General features: G+C 35.5%; 1 protein-coding gene across 1 annotated transcript in view; it reads right to left on the minus strand.

The window, feature by feature from the left end:
- Positions 1–1,664: 1,664 nt before the first annotated feature.
- The window catches only part of NEDD1 (NEDD1 gamma-tubulin ring complex targeting factor), a gene marked incomplete at both ends in the record, with an annotated part of 48,053 nt that continues 27,459 nt past the window's right edge, over positions 1,665–22,258 (minus strand). Inside the window, 7 exons of the mRNA XM_080705234.1 lie at positions 1,665–1,769; positions 2,195–2,261; positions 8,466–8,622; positions 9,537–9,693; positions 11,517–11,719; positions 12,592–12,639; positions 15,580–15,708. Coding sequence (XP_080561360.1) covers positions 1,665–1,769; positions 2,195–2,261; positions 8,466–8,622; positions 9,537–9,693; positions 11,517–11,719; positions 12,592–12,639; positions 15,580–15,708 — 866 coding nt within the window. The remainder of the gene's footprint in view (positions 1,770–2,194; positions 2,262–8,465; positions 8,623–9,536; positions 9,694–11,516; positions 11,720–12,591; positions 12,640–15,579; positions 15,709–22,258) is intronic.

A 22,258-nucleotide genomic window follows, 5' to 3' on the forward strand; every position in this document is an offset into this window, starting at 1 on the left:
TCTTGAGTTCCATTTGTTTCCCTCTCTCAGAGATCAGTCTTATGTTTTTCTAATGTCCAATATCTGATAACTATATATCACACATTGTCTTTTTGTTGTGTCTTAACTTCCATTGTAAGGTCAGAGGCCTTCAATTTCAGATTTCCTATTTTTTCGTATAAAATTTTATACTTTTACTTTGTTTTTAAATCTATGACAAAAGTGTTTCATCTCTGCAGATAAATTACTAAAATTGTTTTTATTTATCCTACCTTTTTTAATACACATTATGTGCACCTATAGGAAAATAGTACTGATTTAAATACAGCATGTAGGCAAACACACTAGTATTTATGTCTTCTAAACCTGTTTGATAGTGACATATAAAAAACTTGTTACAAGTCATAATGCATTCATAATCTGCCAGAAAAAGATCATATTAAGACATCCATATGCTTTAATACAAATGTATTCTCTGAGCCATACTGGAAAAAGTAATTAGTATGCTTAACTTTCCATCATTTTGGAAAATTATAGTTAAAAGGCTAAGCTAGATTTTCTATTTTAGTAAATATCTTCATACCAGAAGCCAAAATTGGGCAGCAGAGCTATATACAAGGTATAAAGTTAAAATCTTTGGGCAAGAGACAAGAAAATAAACAAGTAGCCCTCCTAATCTTATACCACTAAAAGTGTAGATCATAGCAGGTAGATGCAAATGTCCAAACACTGTGGTATGAATTCTTTTCACAATGGGTCTTCATAAATAATTTTATGGTAAGGCCAATAATATAAAAATATTATTGACATCACAGAAAGAATTAAGAGAAAGTTAATGATACAAGCCATAGAATAAAGTAAATCACACTTCTCACTTGGAAGAAAAATGGAATAAAACTATAATATTTGGTATCTAATATTATATATTCACTAGTATAAGTTGAATGATGGTGATTAAAACCTTACAGTGTATTTTGCATGTTTTTAAATTATAAGGCGATCAGCAGATATATAACTCTTGTTAAGTCTAATAAACCCTTAAAAATTATTCATAGCAAAGTTAGATAAAAAATATCAATGAAGTGTAAGAACTATAAGTACAAAACAATAACATAAATGAAAAAGATATAATGTATCTGTACAAGTCAAATTTTCAAAAATTATCACATATACAAGTAATAAATAATAGTCATACTTCATATCATTAAATTAATAACTACTAATCCACTCTGTTTTATTAGTCAATGGCTTAAAAAAACCAACTGCCATTTTGAAATTATTTTCTCCATAAAAATAGAAGGTATATCAAACCTTTAAACTTCAAACTAGCCAGAAAATTTGGGAGGCAATTTGTTAATCAAAAATATATCTGTTTAAAAATGTGAGAAAAAACATACAGAACCTATTTAGTTCACAAATATTTTTCTAGTGAAAAAGGGCACTTGGTGTATGGCTAAAGCTTTCAGAAAATAAAGATTCTGTTGACTTTCCTATAAGGCAGATGATACACAGTTTAAATATAAAAATATAAATATTTTTGACAGATAAGGTTGTTGTAAAATCCTATCACCCTTTTAATTGAGAAAAAAAATCCTTTAGAAGCCATGAAAACAATACTGATTCTATGTAGTTCTATCTTGCTAGAAACTTCCCAAGTACAAAACATTAAGGTAATCACTAAAATTTCAATAGTGGGCCCGTAGTCTTTTGTTTTCTTCTCGTAGTCTTTCAATTTCAGCCACTAAATCTTCATTCACTGAGTATCTCTCCATCAAAGAGTGCATTTCATTCTAGAAAAAAGAGGAAATGTTTTTTAAATTACTGGTATTTCACACTTATTGGCAAGCTATGTTTTAGATACTTGCAGTGATAGGATTTCTAGTGTTGAATTAACTAGCTAAATGTTATTTCTTGTACTTAACCAGAAAGGTCACTAGCATAATTAACATTTGAAAGATTTAAATCCACACATTTGGAAGGCTTTTCCTTATTTCTTGAAAGAAAATAAAAAAACAAGTTATGAAAAAGTAGCTTTAACTACCAAAGGTTAAAAAAGTGATGACCAGTTAAAATTTACTTATTAAATTTCTCAAACTTTTTATTTATCTTAGCAACTAAATATAACAACTAAGTAAAAATGCATTGCCCTTTAATGGATTCTTTTTTATATTTATACAGTTCTACACTAATTTAAAACATAATTTGATAAACATACCAGTTGCATATGAAACTGTTTAATCATCTCCACTTGCAAATTCACAATGTCTCTATGACAAGCTTCTCTAGGGACAAATAAAAAATATTTTAGAATTCTAACAGTTTAACCAATTCTAGATCATTCAAGAAACTGGCTAAACTTTTCCAGTTTTTAACTAGTGGATATTACTAATTACTATAGTAACAAAAATACCAATGCACATAGCATTTATTTACTATGTATTAGGCACTGATTCTTAAGCTTTAAATATAAAAACATTTAATTTTCACAATTTGGAAACAATTGCTACCTTCATTTTATCAACAAAATAACTGAGCCAAAGACCATGTTATGACATGTCCAAAATCACACAACCAGCAAATGGTGGAGTAGGAAGTAAACTCAGGTATCTGCCTCTGGATCTCCCACTGCATTGGGTTCCTTCATAGAGAAATAACCATTAAGGAAAGACACAGACTTGTACTACAAGAAATACAGATGATTCACTAGATTACAAAGACCATCTGATTATCAATGCTCTAGCAACTGAAAAAGTCCTACCAGTAGAAAGGGGCTGACCAGATGGTTACAACATGATTTATTCAGGAAGATACAATCAATTCATGCCAACAGAAGAATATGCAAACATTAGAAGTACAACAACAAAGGAATACTTGAGTCTCTGCACCACGCACGCAATGTAGGATCTAGAACATTATCCAGTCACAGAAGCGTCTCGTGTTAATAACTATCCCTTAACTCACATGTGCCAATAGCCATAGATGAATAATAAACCATGTATAAACTCAGGGGCACACTTGTTCACTTTAATAAAATCATGCAAATTGTTTTGTAAAGTGGCAGTTTAACAGAGCTCCTCTTGCTCTATGTTCTCAACAAGACTTTACTTGAAATTTTAGAGTATTTTCCCATTTAACAGGTATAAAATGATATCTCATGACATGTTCCATTCTCTAACTATGGGGGGCTGAACACTTTTCCTCATGTTCGTATACCATTTCTCTCTAATGAAAAGCTTGCTCATGTTTCTTATTCATTTATAAGAGTTTACATGATCTGATCCTTTGTTTTTTCTATGAGTATTGATGCTTTATTGTCCCTTCACTTTGTTAGTGGTTTCCTAAAAGCAGAATTCTTATTAATATACTCAAATTTTCTAACTCAATTTGGATTCTTATTGTTAGTCAGTTTGTGTGTATTAATATTACAATAGTTTACCAGTCTCTGTGTGTATGTGTGTTAAGGTACAGGGGACTGAACCCAGAAGCATTCTGCCAGTAAGCTATACCTCCAACCCTATTTTATTCTTTTATTTTGAAACAGGGTCTCATTAAGTTGCAGAGGGCCTCACCAAGTTGCTGAGGCTGGCTGCAAACCTCCAATCCTCCTGTCTCAGTCTACCAAGTACTAGGATTACAGATGTGTGCTACCACATCCAGCTTACCAATCTATTTTTATGGTTAGTGAATTTCTTTGCTTTTAATAACTTTCATATATTGAACTTATAAACTCTCTTAGAGTAACTAAAATATTGCCTTTTATATTGAATTATATTGAATTGTATTCCATATAGAATTACCATTTTTTCAATACCATGAATAGGGATCCATACTTACAAAACCAAATAACATTTTTATTTTATTTTCTCTTACTTTAGACACAGATCTGCAATGATAGTAACTTTGTCTTACCAAATTTTCATATAAATTCTTTATAGACCACTTGCTTCTTTGGGTCAATTTGTGCCAATGTTATATCCTAATTTGGTTTTAATAGCTTAAGCATATCCACTTGAAACACTAGTGCCTTTTGATTTTTCTCTGGAGTATACTGATTATCAAGATATAATTAAAAAATATATATATATTCCATAAAATATATTTTGGAATAATTTCATCATCTTTCAAATAACCCAGTTGGGAATCTGAATAGAATTGAATTCACTCTACAGAGCAATTAGGTGAACTGACATCTTTATAATAATATTTTTCCATACATATCTTAAAACTTTATAATCTTTATATGTGTATATATATAAATGTGTGTACACACACACACACACACACACACACACACACACACACACATTTTATTTTTTGCAGAGCTGGGGATTGAACTCAGGGGCATTCTACCTCCAAGGTACACTCCCAGCCCTGTTTTCTACTCTTTATTTTGAAAGAGGGTCTAAGCTGTGGACGACCTCAAAAAATAGTTGAGGCTGGCCATGAACATGCAATCTTCCTGCCTCAGCCTCACAAGTACTGGAATTACAAGCGTGAGCCACCACACCTGGCTATAAAACTTTTCTGGTTTTTTGTGGTACGGGGGGTGGAACCCAATGGCTTTCTATCTCCGGGCTATACTCCCAGATCTATTTTATACTTTATTTGGAAACAGGGTCTCACTAGGTTGCTGAGAACCTCACTCAGTAGCTGAGGCTGGCTTCGAACCTACGCAACCCTCCTGCCTCTGCCTCCCAAGCGCTGGGATTACAAACATGAGCCATCACGCCCAGCTATAATACATTTTTGAAAAATCTTCTTCTATAAAGTTTTCACCATCTTTGGTTGGATTTATTCTCAAGTACTTTAATTTTCATAATGCAATTGTAAGGCAGGTGAAACATTTTTCCTCCTGCCTTCAGTTATGATGAAAACTGCATTAAAAGTCCAAGGTATGAGAGAGTTCAGGACGAAGCTCAGTGCTAGAGTACTTGCCAAGCATGTGTGAGTGAGGCCCTGGTTTCAATCCCCAGAATCTTAATTAATCAATTAATCAGTACTATCAGAGAACTACCAATATACCCAAGACTAGAAAGGCCATTTTCTTATAGAAAAGGGAAGTCTACTAGGCAAGACCCACATGTATCTGCTTTTCCCTCTAGGATGTGTGTTCACTCCACAGTGTGGAAAAGAGACTGAGCTGCAGCAGCATCCTGGAGCGTGAGACAATCTCACCTGGTGGGGAGCGTTCAATCTGGGAGTACCAAGGAAGCAAAGGTCAGAAGGCCTGAGATCCTGAAGAGGCAGGCCCGCAGAAAAGCAAGCCTGGAATTATGCTATTTCCGCTCAAGACATCTGCTGATTCCTAAGCAGTGCCTATACTGATTAAATATCAGAATACCAAACTTAAATAGCAGCTTAAGTACTCAGATGGTATTTTGGCAGCCTTGTGATGCTGGTGATAGAGGGGCTGAAGTTCAAGATCCACCAAAGAAAAAAGACAGTGAATACTCCAGATTACTTACCTGATGCACTAGCAGGACAAAGAAAAAGCCCTAGGAATAAAGGCAAATTAGAAATAAACTAGTTCTAAGAATACTTAGAAACTAGCAACTACAAAAAAAAAAACTTAAATCTTTTTGAAAGTCAACACAATTACAAAGACTTCCACCTAGGATGTAAACTCAACCTTAACAATGAGAAAAAGCCTAATAATCTATAAAAATCATGCTTTTAAATCCAATCAGAGTTGAGAATACAAAGAAATTTAAATATCCAAGAAATGATGAGTCCTTCCTAGGAAAAAGTCCAAGATTGTTTTACATCTTCAACAGAGTAGTAGCAAGAGAAAGCTGCCTTTGAAAAGGTAAAGAGAAGTAGCTTCAATCTGTATAGCTTTTTAAAAGCCAAGTGAAGATAGGCACAACAGGTCAGGACTCTAAGGAGCCCCCATCGGAAAGTTTGCATTTATTCACCAACTTTCCCCAATAAACCTGAGTACTTATGAAACATTAGGGATAGGCAGAGCAGCAGAGTTGAGAGAAGCCCCCTAAAGCCTACTGAGTTTTAGAGCGGGGGAGAACTAAGAATAACTCCTCTGAAGTATTGCATGCTCTTATAGAGAAGACAGTGGTCACCCCCACAGCTGAGAGAGATAGGCTAAGAGAGACTCTCAATACTGTCCTTCCTAAGCCCCCCCAAAGAGGCAGAGCCAAATATAACCTACTGAAGGTCAAGGGTATGGCAACTAACTTAACTCAAGTCCTGAGCCACTCTGTGTCTTAAGACACAGAAAGCCAGGACCAGGCTCCTCCAGCAGTGTGAAAGCTTGGCATCCAGGCTTAAAGCACAGGCAATTCAGGCTCACAGTCACTCCAGCTCTCAGATTCCCCGGCCTGCTGGAGAGAAAGTCCTGAGCCCAGGGCCTTCACATCATCGCAGACCAGCGGTGAACTGACACCAAAGTACTTTTTGAACAAACAGCTGATAAACAGCACCACGGTGCTGCTGTGCTTCTAAACTCTGATGGCTCTGTTACCTGTGTGCGAGGCCTGCACAGCCACCCTTTTCTGGCTTCATCTCTAGCTACTGTACCTCCTCTCTGCAAGATTCCTAGGACTCCAGAGGACCGTGCCTCTGTTCACGCTGTTTCCATGGACTTCAGTGATACCTTTATAAAACTGCCCCAGCAAGCTGCTACCTTTCTGTTTCCAACATCATTTTGTTCATATTAGAGTTAGCTGTGCCCATAGTTCTTCTATTATGCCACTTATATTTACATGTTCCTGGAAAACTTTCAATTCTTTAAAATTGCATATCAAAAATAGAACTTAGAAATAAGGTTTGAGGCACACCACCCAGAATTAATGCCACATTGTAACCAGAACACACACACAAAAAAATCCTAACAAAAAATACTAGCACGATTAAAAATACATAGTCTAAGAGATAAATATTAAGTATGAAACTCTTGTCTTAAAAAGCGATGGTCATTTAATGGAACATAATAGAATACAGAAAAAAGGATTGGGTCTGTCAAATTACAAAGGCAAGGGCAAAAATGCCCCCAAGCAGGAAATAATCACAAAACAAGTGCTTCTAATACAAAGAACATAGCCATACCAAGATAAGAGAAAATAAGAGCTGGACATAAGCAGGGCTCTTGTTACATTCAGCTGAGATTGCCTGCACTTTATTTTGGCTGAGGTTACAGGCACAAACAAACTCTCCTGCCATATTGTCAACAGTCCTACTTACCAATCGCAAATCAATCAATTATTAAACACATCACAGCAGGATATACTGGGCCTCTCCCAAGTAAACAATAAGACCTTAGAGAAAGCTAATTTTTGTAGCCTTGTATCTGGTACATAAATCAAGTAAATGCCAAAAGGTCATGTTTCCTTTAAAAGTATTTTTATAATATTTAAAATATACTTTTAAAAATATTTTAAATTAAGAAATATGCACCAAAAAAAACTGCAGATCTCTAATATTCTACTCATGATAATCCAAGTAACTATAGGTTAGAAAGAAAAAAAACAACACAAAAGATTTTATAGTTGAGCCAGGTGTGGTGGCACACACTTATAATTCCTTTACTTGGGAGGCTGAGACAGGATTGAAGGTTCAAAGCTAGCCTCAGTAGCTTAGTGAGGCTCTCAGCAACTTAGTGAGACCCTGTTTCCAAATAAAGTATAAAAATAGGTTTGGAGGTATAGCTCAGAGGTAGAAGGCCCCTGTGCCCCATCCCCAGTGCCACAAAAAAATAAAAAGATTTTATAATTGAAACTAGTGCCCCAATTATTGAAAGCAGCATTCTAAAACACATTTCTTTATAATGTTCAAAATTTAAAGGATAATAAAGGCAAGAATACATTAAGGAATTTTTATATTAAGTATTACATCCTCATTCATTCTATTTAAAAATATTTAAAACTACTTTGAAAAATAGCTTTCTTTACCTTATTGAGCATAGCCTACTCAATAGGTTATCTACAAATATTGCATGTAAGAATTATATTTGAACCGGGCATGGTGGCGCACACTTGTAATCCCCGCGCTTGGGAGGCAGAGACAGGAGGATCGCGCAGGTTCAAAGCCAGCCACGCGCGCTGGCTTAAGAGACCCTGTTTCCAAATAAAAAAGTATAAAATAGGTGTCTGGGAGTGTAGCCCGGAGGTAGAAGGGCTTCCAGGAACTCCAGTACCACCAAAAAAATAAAAAATAAAAAAAAGAATTATATTTGAGTTTATAAGAACCTGTCGACATTTTGATGATTTAAAAAGTTCACATTGACAGTCTGTGGGCTAGCCTTCCTTGTCAGTTATCTGATAACTGCTCTAGGTCAATGTGCCTTTTCCTGGCTAATGGGTCAATAAATGCAGTACAAGATTAACAAACTCATCATGTTTTCTATGGTTTCATGGTCACCAGAACCTAGACAAAAGAAGCAACAACCAATATTACTTATAGTTCTGGTTTTACATCTAGTAAAAAGAGAAATTATAAGGTATACATAGAAAGAGTAATTTCTCAATTACTACCTAAAGTCATCCAGCGTTTCCTGTATCATGTTCTGAATAAAATGGATTTGAACAGATGTTAAGGGTGCATTTGGACGATTATTTCCAATGGTATCAACTATTTTATCTGAGAGTGAACTGGCAACTCCAGCAGTGACAAAGGATGCTATCTTTGGATCTAAAATAAAGAATAGAGGAAATATTAATAGTCAACCTGGACTAAGAGACATCAAACATTTCTAAATAAGGTCTGGCATGAGAAAACTTGAAAAACTGGCAAAGAATAGTGTTCCTTTGACATTTAGAAAAATCCATTATCTGGAATACAAATTTTAGAAGCTTTCTATGACATTATTCCTAATAGTCATTTATCTATTTATCTATCTATCTCTCTATATAAACTGCCAACTGCCTAATGTAATAACATATGACAAAGAGATTAATCTTGAAGACTCTCTGAGCCCTTTCCTCTTATAAAAGATGAATGCGACAAGCTGTACCACAAACCACATAATATTTAATAAGACGATTAAAAACAAACAGGAGGAAGGTAGGAGCAAAGCAGTGCCTACAGGCAAAGCCCTAGAGCTCAGGTTCACAGAACACAGCCACAGAACCTTAAAATGAGATTGCTACATCAAAGAGTTGTTTCTACATGAATTGTTCCTTGGCAGAGATTACTCTTATGGGTGAGCCTAAGAGCTCCTTAAATGCAATAGAGTTTTTATAAATCTGTGGTATACACTCTAAGACAGAGACTTCAATAAGAAGGGGAAAGGTTTACAATTTCAGGTAGTTAGCCATCTCTTTTCAAAGGGACCTATGTTAGAATTCATCCTATACCATATTCAATCAAACCTTATATACTCAATCAAAAATGAAATTCACACAAAAGAAGATCAAATACTGTTGCTAAATTTAACAATTCATATGCATTTCATTGTCTTCTAGTAAAGTCATACTAGAAAAGTGTATGTAAGATTTAAATTCCTTGAACTTTTTCCTATAATCATTCTAACGATCTTTTTCAAGTTAAATAAAAGGAATTTCCAACTTAAAACTTTCAAACACCAGAAAATTTTATGTACTTACTTGGAGCTGAAGATCCATTAACTGGTGGTTCATATATCAACTGAGCTTCAATTTCTTTCTCTGGCTTTTCAAATTTTTCAAGATTTCTTATTTGGTTAGATGATGAAGAGGTATTTAGATTTCCAGTTTCAGCACCAGAGGAGATCAACTTTGAAAACTTTACGTTTAAAATAAACAGTTTAATATATAATTTCCTGTTTTACCTGTATTATTCATAAAATTTTTATCTACTTTTACCTCTTGTTTCAGTACATAGGGTCAGGAAAATGAAGGAAAAATAGGATAAAATACAGAAAGACAAAAAAGATATTGAGACTATAAGTTTACTAATCAAAAACAATCTCAATGACAACACAATGAAGAAAAGCTAATTTACTAAGAATCTGCTGTTGGACATAATTTAAAACACAAGCCAGGCATGGCAGCACTCGTGTGTAATACCAGTACTTAGAAAGGTTAAGATAGGAAGATCACAGGTTTGACATTAGCCTCAGAAACTTTTTAAAAAGAGGAAGGGTTGAGGGTGTAGCTTTAATCCCCAGTATCAAAATAAAAAATAAAAATTAAAAAATTAAATAAAAATGTAAGTGTCTGACAAGAAGAGAAAAACATCCCAAAACACTTGACTGGCAACTAGATAGAAATATTAAAAAAAAAAATCAAAAGACATTTTTGTACTTCTTGCATGATTATCATTTCTTTTTATCTTTTTTTTTTTTTTTTTTTTCCAGTACTAGGGATGGAACCCAAGGGCATTCTACTTCCAAGATACATCCAGCCCTATTTTTTATTCTTTATTTTGAAACAGGGTCTGACTAAGTTGCAGAGGACCTCACTAAGTAGCTGAAGCTGGCTGCAAACCTGCAATCTTCCTATCTTAGCCTCCCAAGTACTGGAATTGCAAGTGTGTGCCACCATGTCCAGTTTCATGATTATCTTTTCAATACTGTTATAAAGAATAAATATGAAAACAAATACAGATATACTGAACACCTAACAGACTTGCCCTTCCTATAATTACTTTGAGCCCTTACATAAGAAATAAAATTATACATTGGATAGTGTATTTTTAGCAAAAGGTAATGATGATTTCGTTCCTAGCAACATCAAATTTGCTCTAAGACTTAGAATAAATGACTTAACCACCAACCTGATATTCTGTGCTATGGCATAAATATATGTGTGTGTGTGTGTGTGTGTGTGTGTGTGTGTGTGTGTGTGTGTGTGCCATATATATATATATATATATATATATATATATATATATATATATATATATATATTTTTTTTTTTTTTTTTTTCCCAAAACTGAAAATTTAACTCAGGGGCATTCTACCTCCAAGCTACACCCTCAGCACTGTTTTTTACTTTTTATTTTGAAACAGGATCTCATTAAGTCGTGGAGGGCCTCACAAAATAGCTGAGGTTGGCCACGAAACTGTGATCCTCCTGTCTCGACCTCCCAAAACTGTGTTACAAAAACATGTTACAAGCATGTGCCACCAGATATATTTCATCTTAGAAAAAAATAGTGTAGGTTTACATCTGTCATTACCTTCAACATATATAAAAAAAAACAAGTTATTAAAAGTTATTTAGGCCAGGTGTGGTGGCGCACACTTATAATCCCCGCTCTTGGGAGGCTGAGACAGGAGGATCATGCAGGTTCGAAGCCAGCCACGCTGGCTTAAGAGACCCTGTTTCCAAATAAAATATAAAATAGGTCTGGGAGTGTAGCCCAGAAGTAGAAGGGTTCCATCCCCAGTACCACATTAGAAAAAAAAAAGGTATTTAGTGTACCACATTAGAAAAAAAAAAGGTATTTAGTTATTAAACAGTGACATCAAGATTTTAAAATATTTTTCTATTTAGTAAGTGCACAGCACTATCAATAATCAGGATATATTCACTGGCAGCCGCCCACTTTTGGGTGACAAACATGCAGAGTGAGTTAGTTCAGCATCATTTTCATGTAGATACCTGTTTAAAGGGGTCTTTAAATTCCTGTTTTCCTGGATATGTTTTCTTAGACTCAGTTATCAGATCATGACCCTCATTTTCTTCTTTTCCTGGAGATTCCATAAAGACATTAAGAGGACTAGAATGCAATATTGGAGTGCTTGAAATTAATGGAGTTTTTCTTGGAGGAAATACTGAGTTCAACTGTGGAAGAAAGTCAAGGCCTAAAGAAGAGGAGGAAAAAATAGTATATGATATTCCTCAATCATGGATATTTAAGATAAGTACTTAACAACACAAGCAGAGAAATATGGTAGAAGACATTGGATTTGGATTCAGAAGACTGGTTTGTTTCTCAACCACACCCCTTAATAGATATGTACTCTTTGACAAATCTTTAAAACTTTAAAAAGTTCCCACTCTGTAAATGTAATAATGATGTACATCTCCTAGAGTGGTAATTTTAAAAATCATATGTAAAAATACTTTAAAAACTCAATGAATGTTTAAGCCAGTATTAGTTTTTGATAACTAAACAGTGTTAGTTTGATATTTATCTGTGTAGCTATCAGTCCCTAAGAGGACTCTTAATGATCCCTGCTTCCTGATGTCTACGCTCTTGTGTATTCCCTTCCTTTTGCACATGAATTAGACCTAGAAATTTGCTTCTAATCAAGAAAATATGACAAAAGTGGTGGAATGTCATTTCCAAGACCAGGTTACAAACATACTGTGGCTTCTATCTTGGGTGTCTCCCTCACCTGCCATGAGGAAAACAGCTGCTCTGCTGTCAACTTCCCTATGGAGATAAGGAAGGAGCTGATTGCCCCAGGCCAAGGCCCTATGAATGAGCCTGGAAGCCTACTCTAGCCCAGTTGAGCCCTGAGTGTAATGGAACTCTGGCTGACACACTCAAGTATCAAGAAAGATCTGAAGACAAAGGCATCTGGCCAAGCCATGATCATATTCTTAACTCATAGAAATGCAGTAAATATTTGCTCTTTATGCCTCAAAATGTTGGAGTAACTTGTTATATGGCAAGAGATAACAAAATATCACTTTTAATTTTTTAAAAATACTTCTAAGTATTTCTTACCATCTCCTTTGCCTGCAGACTCATCACCTCCCTTGTTAACTACAGCATCTATAGTAAAACAAGAAAAAAAAATTAAAAATACTGAAAAATAAGCCCTAACAACTTAGGCTTCCTACTCATTCTCCAAGGAGTTCAGAGACTAACAATCTTAAGGAGAAAAATATGAGGAAGGTTAAAGCGTTAGATTTCCAGTTTCAGCACCACAGATTTACTCTGCAAACTTTACATTTAAAATAAAGTTACTGTAATATATAATGTCCTGTTTTACCCATATCACTCATAATTTTTTTTTACCTACTTTTACCTTTTTTCTCAGTATGTAAGGTGAGGAATATGAAGAAAGAATAGGATGAGATATATAAAGAGAAAAAAAAGGATATTGGAACTAACAGGTAAATAAGTTTACTAATCAAAAACAATCTCAACAATAAACACGACGAGGAAAAGCTAAATTTTCTAAGAATCTGTTGAATATAATTTATTTTTTAAATTTTGAATGATTTTTAAAAATAAATTTATTTATTTATTTATTTATTGGTGGTACTGGGGTTCCTGGAAACCCTTCTACCTCTGGGCTACACTCCCTGACCTATTTTATATATTTTTAAAATTTGGAAACAGGGTCTCTTAAGCCAGGGAGGCTGGCTTCCAACCAGCACAATCCTCCTGTCTCCGCCTCCCCAGCACGGGGATTACAAGCATGCGCCACCACGCCCGGCTAAATATAATTTAAAATACAAGCCGAGCATGGTGGCATATGCCTGTAATTCCAGAACTTGGGAGGCTGAGACAGGAGGACTATAGGTCAGAAGCCAGCCTCAACTTCTTATTTTGAAAGGGCTAAGAGTGTAGCTCAGAGTCGTAGAATGCCCCTGGATTCAATACCCAGTACCAAAATAAAAGGAAAAAAAAAAAAAAAACAGATTAGCACTTGTATTCACTTAAACTTCCTGCTTCATTCTGTTAGCTTCATACATAACAGCAAATATGAAAAGATAATTCCCTGGTCTAGTCATTTAGTGAGACAGCAAAGAACAGACCAGGGCCTGGGGTAGGTTCCAGATACTTGCAATCTGGATCTGCCCATCTGATCTAACAGCCCTGTGGCTCTGGGCAACCCACAATGCAACTGAGGAGTGTGGCTTCTACACTGACACAGGATTGACTGGAACATAAAGTCAAATAATGTAAAAATATTTATCAAATAGCACAGTATTGTTGAAAATATTAAGGCTTAATTAATATTTAATGGGAGAATTCATTTGCCAATTCATAACAAAAGATATTTAATTCAATTTTAACAGATAAAAAAATGAGCAAAAGTCATTAACAAATGACCAGATATTCAAATGGCCAATAAACTGTGACTATCAGATTAGTAAGTATGTCTCTACCTAGCAACTGCAGTGTGCATATTGATTCATACATTTTTGCTTTTAGAAGCTATTTTCTTTTAATAAAAGTAGCATTATTTTAAAAATGAAGAATTGAAGCAAAACAGATTAGGCCTTTTATTTAGAGAGCTACATCCAGGATATTAAAAGAAAATCCCTTGATAATGAAAATCAGCATTATATTTATAGTATCCATGTTTTTCCATATTAGTAACATGAAAGCATAATGAAGAGAGAAGATATATCTCAAATTCTATTCACATTTAAAAAAAACAGAATAAGTAATTATGGGAAAAACTAATTTATTACTCTTAAAACCCATTAAAAGGTGTTAAGTTATAACAAACACTTGCAAAAAGCGCCTTCTTGTATTTTCCAACACAAGTTACCCCAGAGGGGTCATAAGCCGAGCTCCCCACCAGTGCTGACCCCGACTCCAACCCGCCACTGTCTCCTCCACCACATCCTTCCTCTTTCATTAGGTGGAAAACAGAGAAGTTTGACCTGGAACTGTAAATAATTACCCTTTGGTAGGGTAAGACAATAATCCTCTACTACCACATATATGTTTATTCCTTCTGATTATGAAAACGTGGGAAAGACAATTTTAAAGTAAAAAATGAAATTGCATAAAATCATAAGTGGATGTAGCAATTTCAAGATACTGCTACTTGTGGTACTTAGTCTCTCTAGGTTTTCACTAGTATAAATAAAATAGTAAACACACAATTATTTGTGGGCTTCTCTGAATATTTTCTGAAGTAAATTTGTAGAAATATGATTACTACACCAAAAAGTATAACTAACTTAATGCTTCCAAATTATTCTAGATATTTATCCATAGTACTGATAATACTTAATGGGAAAGCAATGAAGATTATCCCATTAAGGAAAACAGTATGAACATTAGTATCAAAAAAAGCACAGCTAAATATGGTCCTAGTTCACATACTGCCCAAAATAACATATACTGTGCCCATTTATCAAGATAGCAAAGATGTTTTTAATATCAATGTTTAGACAGTGGTGGATGGTACCTCCATATACATGCAGTATAAAAGATGAAGCAATCTATCACCCAGCCATATTACTCTGAAATCACTTTATAAACACCAATGAAATACAAATAATCTTAATTTTTTCAAATTAAGAAGATATTTTATGCATACCAATACATTTAGGATTTTAGGGATATTTATTTTGAGGGAGATTTAAGTACAACCTCCTATAAAGGTAAAATTTCCTTTAAGAAGTATTTGTAGGGGCCAGGTTTTAGCTCAGTGAGACAGCACTTGCCTAGCATGCATAAGGCCTTGGGTTTGAGCCTCAGCACCACAGAAAAGAAAAAGAAAATTAAAGTACTAACTTCAGAGTTCTTTGCATAGTTTACCATGTGAAAATTACCAGCACCTACTTTAGAAATATAACATTTAAAGTAACAGGATAAGGAAAAGGAACTACCCAGGAATTGGGAAACTTAGCAAATAGCCACAAATCAAATTAAACTGAAGCACTTACCAACAACTTATAGCGAGAGTGGAAATGTGATGTCCAACAACAAAAGAATATGACCCACTGTTCTCAATGTACTTACCATCTCTGACAGGTGAGAACATGTCACCTAAACTACTTTTCCCAGTATCCTCAAAGCTGGAGAAATCCTGACTTTTTCCACTGTCTGTTTCCTTAGATAAAATATCTGTAGTAATGCTTCGAGGCAAACCTTAGAAAAATTAGATATAAAATCAGTGTTACTGTATCTTAATCAACTGTATTATCGAAACTAGATTGTAAAAGTTAATTTACTGCCCTGTTGTTGTAATTTTACAACTGTGAACATCAGGAAAAGCAGATGATAATGACCACCATTAAGCTAACCAGCATGTTTATGGACTGAAGAGTTCCTCAGAAGAAAACTGTGTGTGTTCACCAAGCAACACCTTATTTTAGCTGTTTTGATGGAAAATTTAAAAAATAATTTATATACTTTGCTGACCTCATAAAGTATATTGAATGCAATTACTTTTGTTTTTAATTCTTATGATCATCTACAAATGTTGGAAAGAGAGTCTATTAAGCTTATAGAATAATGTTCAACATACAAGAGTACGTTATGCAATTAATGTTAATTAATGCTGCCTAGTCGCATCAGTTCCTAACTTGTAGATCAAAGGCCTCTTCTCTCCCTTTCTTTTATTTCACTAGTACAGTGGGAGAGCTTAACATTGCCCTCAGCAATATCAATCTTAAATGACTTTATCAACTTCTGTAGATTACTAGGAGTAAGGAAACTTGACTATCAAACTCAAAGAATAGTATAGCAGACAGCAGTAAAGGGGCTGCAGACATTTTGTGGGGACGGCGGTCTCAGTATATAATGAGTAGCTTCGGGGCAAGGACGTTGTAAGAGGACCTCTATAGGTTCAGTTCTAGATGAAGGAATGAGTCCTTGAGATTCAAGAACTTGGATGTAAATTTGGCTTTTGAATTTGTAGCATGTTAATACATTACATTTTAAAAACTGTTTTATTAGTCAAGTTGGGTGGTACATGCTTGGAAATCCAGTATTTGGCAGGCTGAGAAGGAGGATCACTGGTTCAAAGGACAGAAGCTCACGGTAACATAGCAAGACTATGTCTCAAAATAAAAATTAAAAACAGGGCTGAGGATATAGCTCAGGGGTATGCCTATGGATTCTATCTCCAGTATTACAAAATAAATCATTAATAAAAATAGCACGCATGTAAGCCCAGTACCTGGGAGGCTAAGACAGAAGGATCACAGGTTGGTGGCCAACCTCAGCTACTTAGTGAGCCCCTTTGTAACTTAGTGAGTCCCTGTTTTAAAAATAAAGAATAAAAAATAGGTGTGGAGGTATAGCTCAGAGGTAGAATGCCCCTGAGTCCAATACCCAGTACCCCCAAAAGTATATTTAAAAAATAAAAACTTTTATTTGACAAGCATCTCAGTCTCAAATGAAAAGCCTAAGATAAAAATAAAGACATAAAAATGCCCAAGCCTGGCTAATAGAATAAACTTTCCTAGCAACAACATCTGAAAAGTTAAACACAATAAAATCATTTAAACATCATAAACACTGAATATTTTACAACAAGAGTCAAACTGTTTCTCTCCTCTATAGGTCTTTAAAAGATCTGAATGTGAGCTGGGCATGGTGGTGCACGTTTGTAGTCCCTGCACTTGGGAGGCTGAGACAGGAGGACCGCGCAGGTTCAAAGCCAGCCTTGCTGGCTTAAGAGACCCTGTTATAAAATATAAAATAGACCCTAAATAAAATATAAAATAGGTCTAGGAGTGTAGCCTAGAGGTAGAAATGGCCCCTGGGTTCCATCCCCAGTACGACCAAAAAAAAAAAAAAAAAAAAGGTTTGAATGTGTAACTCCAGCCTCTGGAACCTTACAAAATAGAAATTTGGTATTGTATATAAACAGTGCTAAATCCTTATTTTTCACTTCTAAAATGACTGTTTCCTACTAAAAATGAGCATCAGCAACAAGTCTGTAAAGGTTCTTTTCAATATATAAATCTGGATACCTTAAGCAAAAGCAACAAGAATTTTTGTACAAAGCTTAAGATAATTGTGATGATGACGATGAGCAGGATGATACCAATAATAATCAGCAACTCCATCATTTACCAAGTGTCTACTGTAGGCCAGGCCTGTGATATCTCTGATTTTGATAAAAATCCTAAAAGTTAAATCTATCTCAGTGGTGGGAAAGAAAAAAATGAGACTCAGTCTAAAAAAATTGCCTAAGACTTCCAGGAAGATGGCAACCGAGTAAAGCGGCGTTTACGAATCCCGCTAACAATCGATCTTTATTACTACAAAATCAGTGCTTTTCATTGCCAGAAAACACCACCAGCAAAGAAATAAAAACTGCAAGTACAAGGGACAGAGAGAAGGAAGGTTAGAAGAATGGCGAGACACCAGAGAGGAAACCAGCCTGCATTCCAGCGGTGGCGGAACCGCGCCACCAGCACCATCTTCCCTCACAGTGCCAGGCTCCAAAGAGGAGGGGGACTCAGAACGGAGCTCAGAACCAGAGAGGAGATAGGCCAGCCTCAGCCTGGACGCAGCAGCAGTGCCATACTGCCGCTGGCAGCGGAGAATTTACCGGATGGCACACTCAACCAGCCACCAAGCTCCAGAGAGGAGCGATGGACAGCAAGCTGAGGTGAGCAGCTGCGGAACAGCCGGGTGTAATTCAGCAGTTTTCTGGGCGCAAGGAGTATCTAAAGCTCCCAGGGGCTGGGCTCAGCACACCCTCCAGGGTCTCAGAGTGGAGCTCAAAACCAGAAAAGAAATATGCCAGCCTTACGGCCGAGGGTATGGCAACAGTGCCATATTGCCTTTGGTGACTGCAGCGAGTTCATGGAGTCTGCTACAGCGCACTCAACAACCGTTGGCACTGGCTACTGTTTATTGTCATTTTTGTGAAGCAGAGAAACAAAATTTTGGTGTTCAGGGTTCCTGACTTCTGACCCCTGCTACTCCACCATCACCCAACGCTCACCACTCGAAAAAGTACTGTTTACCTTTTAACTCTTCTAAATCCATTCTACTAAGACTGGACTATACACAATATCCACAATCAATGGGAAGACAATAGAAGAACAGGCCTGAGAACGTTGAAAATATGAGAACCAGGAATAGTGGAGAAATGACAGAAGTCGCGAATACTGACCTACAAGAAATGCAAGAAGGGGAGTTCCGAATCTTGATTTACAATATGATGAAAGGATTTAAAACAAGTCTAGAGGGGATGAAAGATGAGTTGGAAACACTAAGAAAGAATCAGAAAGAGGTCTGGAATGAAATGAAAGAATCAATAAGTGAAATGAAGACAGCAATAGAAAGAAATTCTGGAAGAGTAGATGAAATGGAAAACAGAATATCACTGTTAGAAGACAGTACATCCAAAACCAAAAACACGATCAGTGATATACAGAAATCTTTACAGCAACAAAACCTAAACATCCAGCAAATACGGGATAATATGAAGCGCCCTAACTTATGGATAATAGGCATTGAAGAAGGGATAGAGGTACAGACCAAGGGCATCCATAATCTCTTCAAAGAAATAATTTCAGAGAATTTTCCAAACATGGAAAGAGACTTGGAGCTTCATGTCCAGGAGGCATACAGAACACCATTGAGACAGGACCAAAGAAGGACCTCCGCACGCCACATAATAGCCAAAATGAACAACATAGAGGCCAAGGAAGGAATCTTAAAAGCAGTGAGAACAAAAAGAATGGGTGACATATAGAGGCAAAACAGTAAGAATCACCCCAGACTATACAACCCAGATCAAGAATGCTAGGAGAGACTGGTACAACATGATTCAGACCCTGGAAGAAAATAACTTCCAACCAAAACTACTATATCCAGCAAAACTACTATTCAAAATCAACGGGAAAACAAAAGTATTTCAGGATAAACAGAATCTTAAAAAATTCATGAATTCAAAGCCAACACTAGAGAAAATTCTTAAAGAAATAAACCATAAAGAAGAAAAAAAAGACTTCAGAACCAGAGAAGAGAGGAAGTTCATAAGTGGGCCATTTAAGTAAAGAAGAAAGACAAAACCACCCAATAGTAGACAGAACACAAAATGGCAGAAAACAAAAATCATATTTCAATAATATCTCTTAATGTCAAAGGACTTAACTCACCAATCAAAAGACATAGACTGGTAATGTGGATTAAAAAAAAACATAATCCAAATATATGTTGTCTGCAAGAAACCCATCTTATAGCCAAAGACATTCACAGACTGAAAGTGAAAGGATAGAAAAATATATACCATGCTATTGGAGACCAAAAAAGAGCAGGGGTAACAACCCTGATATCCAACAAAACAGACTTTAAACTAAAACATATCAGAAGAGACAAACCAGGGCACTTCCTTTTATTAAAAGGAACAATACGCCAAGAAGATATAATGATAGTAAATATTTATGCCCCAAACATGGGTGCAACCACATTTATAAAACAAACCCTTCTGGACATCAGATCCCAAATAGACCCAAATACAATAATTCTGGGAGACTTTAATACGCCTCTCACACCACTGGATCGATCTTCAAGGCAAAAGATGAGTAAAGACGCTTTAGAACTAAAGGAAACCATAAACCAAATGGACCTAATAGACATTTTCAGATTATTTCAACCAGGAACTACAGAATACACATTCTTCTCAGCAGTCCATGGAACCTTCTCCAAAACACACCACACATCCTGGATCACAAAGAAAGCGCCTGCAAATTCAAAAAATGTAATATAACTCCTTGTATCTTTTCAGACCATAATGGAATAAAAGTAGAAATCAACAACAGGAAACTCAAAAGAAATTACTCAAATACATGGAGATTGAATAAATGAATAAAACACTATTGAATGATGAATGGGTAAGAGCGGAAATTAGGGAAGAAATAAAGAAATTTATGGAAACAAATGAAAACAGAGATACAACCTACCAAAATCTATGGGACACTATGAAGGCAGTATTAAGAGGAAAGTTTATTGCATTGAGTGCCCACATAAGAATGACAGAGAACCACCAAGTAAAGAACCTAACAACACAACTAAAGGACCTAGAAAGACTGAAAAAGTCTATTCCCAAAGCCAGCAGAAGGCAAGAAATTATTAAAATTAGAGCAGAAATAAATGAAATAGAGAACAAAAAAAATTCAAAGAATCAATAAAACAAAAAGCTGGTTCTTTGAAAAGATTAATAGAATTGATAACCCCCTGGCCAACCTAACCAAAAGAAAAAGAGAATCAACTCAAATTATCAAAATTAGAAATGAAAAAGGAGATATCACCACGGATAGTGAAGAAATTCAAAAGATTATCAGAAACTACTTTAAAAATTTATATTCCAATAGACTTGAAAACATGGAAGAAATTGATAGATTTCTAAGCATAGTTAACCTACCTACACTCAGCCAAGAGGACATAGCAAGCCTAAACCAACCAATAGCAACCAAAGAAATAGAAACGGCAATAAAAATTCTTCCACCAAAGAAAACCCCAGGCCCAGATGGGTTTCCAGCTGAATTTTACAAAACCTTCAGTGAACAACTAATACCAATACTTCAGAACTTGTTCCGGGAAATTGAAAGAGATGGAACTCTCCCAAATTCCTTCTATGAGACCAGTATCACATTAATCCCCAAAACAAATAAAGATGCCTCAAGAAAGGAAAACTACAGACCAATATCCTTAATGAACACAGATGCAAAAATTCTAAACAAAATACTAGCCATATTCATTCAAAACTATATCAAGAGAATAATACATCATGACCAAGTCGGTTTCATCCCAGAAAAACAAGGTTGGTTCAACATACGCAAATCAATACCTGTTATCCACCACATAAATAGAACCGAGAACAAAAACCACATCATCATAGCAATAGATGCTGAAAAAGCATGACAAAATCCAACACCCATTTATGTTAAAAACACTGCAGAAAATTGGGATAGAAGGAACATACCTCAACATCATTAAGGCAATATACTGTAAACCCAAAGCCAACATTATATTGAATGGGGAAAAACTGCAAGAATTTCCTCTAAAATCAGGAAAAGTACAAGGATGCCCACTATCACCACTCCTTTTCAATATAGTCCTTGAGACCCTTGCCACAGCAATAAGACAAGAGAAGGAAATCAAAGGAATCCACATAAGAAGAGAGGAATTAAAATTATCCTTATTTGCAGATGACATGATCCTTTATCTGGAAGACGCAAAGAACTCAACCAAAAGACTTCTGGACCTGATTGACAAATTCAGCAAAGTCGCAGGATACAAAATCAACCTAAAGAAATCAGTGGCTTTTCTTTACGCCAACAATGAATCCACAATGAAAGAAACAAAGAAAACAATTCCATTCATTATAACCTCAAAACCAATAAAATACTAGGAATAAACCTAACCCAAGATGTAAAAGACCTCTACAACAAAAACTATACAACATTAAAGAAAGAAATTGAAGAAGACCTTGGAAGATGGAAAGACCTCCCGTGCTCATGGATAGGCAGAATAAATATTATCAAAATGGCCATTCTGCCAAAACTGATCTATAGATTCAATGCAATTCCCATTAAAATACCAGCGACATTCTTCACAGACCTAGAAAAATCAATCATGAACTTTATATGGAGAAAGAAAAGACCCAGAATAGCCAAAGCAATTCTCAGCAATAAGAAACATGCAGGAGGCATCACAATCCCAGACTTCA

Source organism: Muscardinus avellanarius (genome assembly GCF_963383645.1).
Source record: "Muscardinus avellanarius genome assembly, chromosome: 11".
In the NCBI taxonomy this organism is placed as follows: Eukaryota; Metazoa; Chordata; class Mammalia; order Rodentia; family Gliridae; genus Muscardinus; species Muscardinus avellanarius.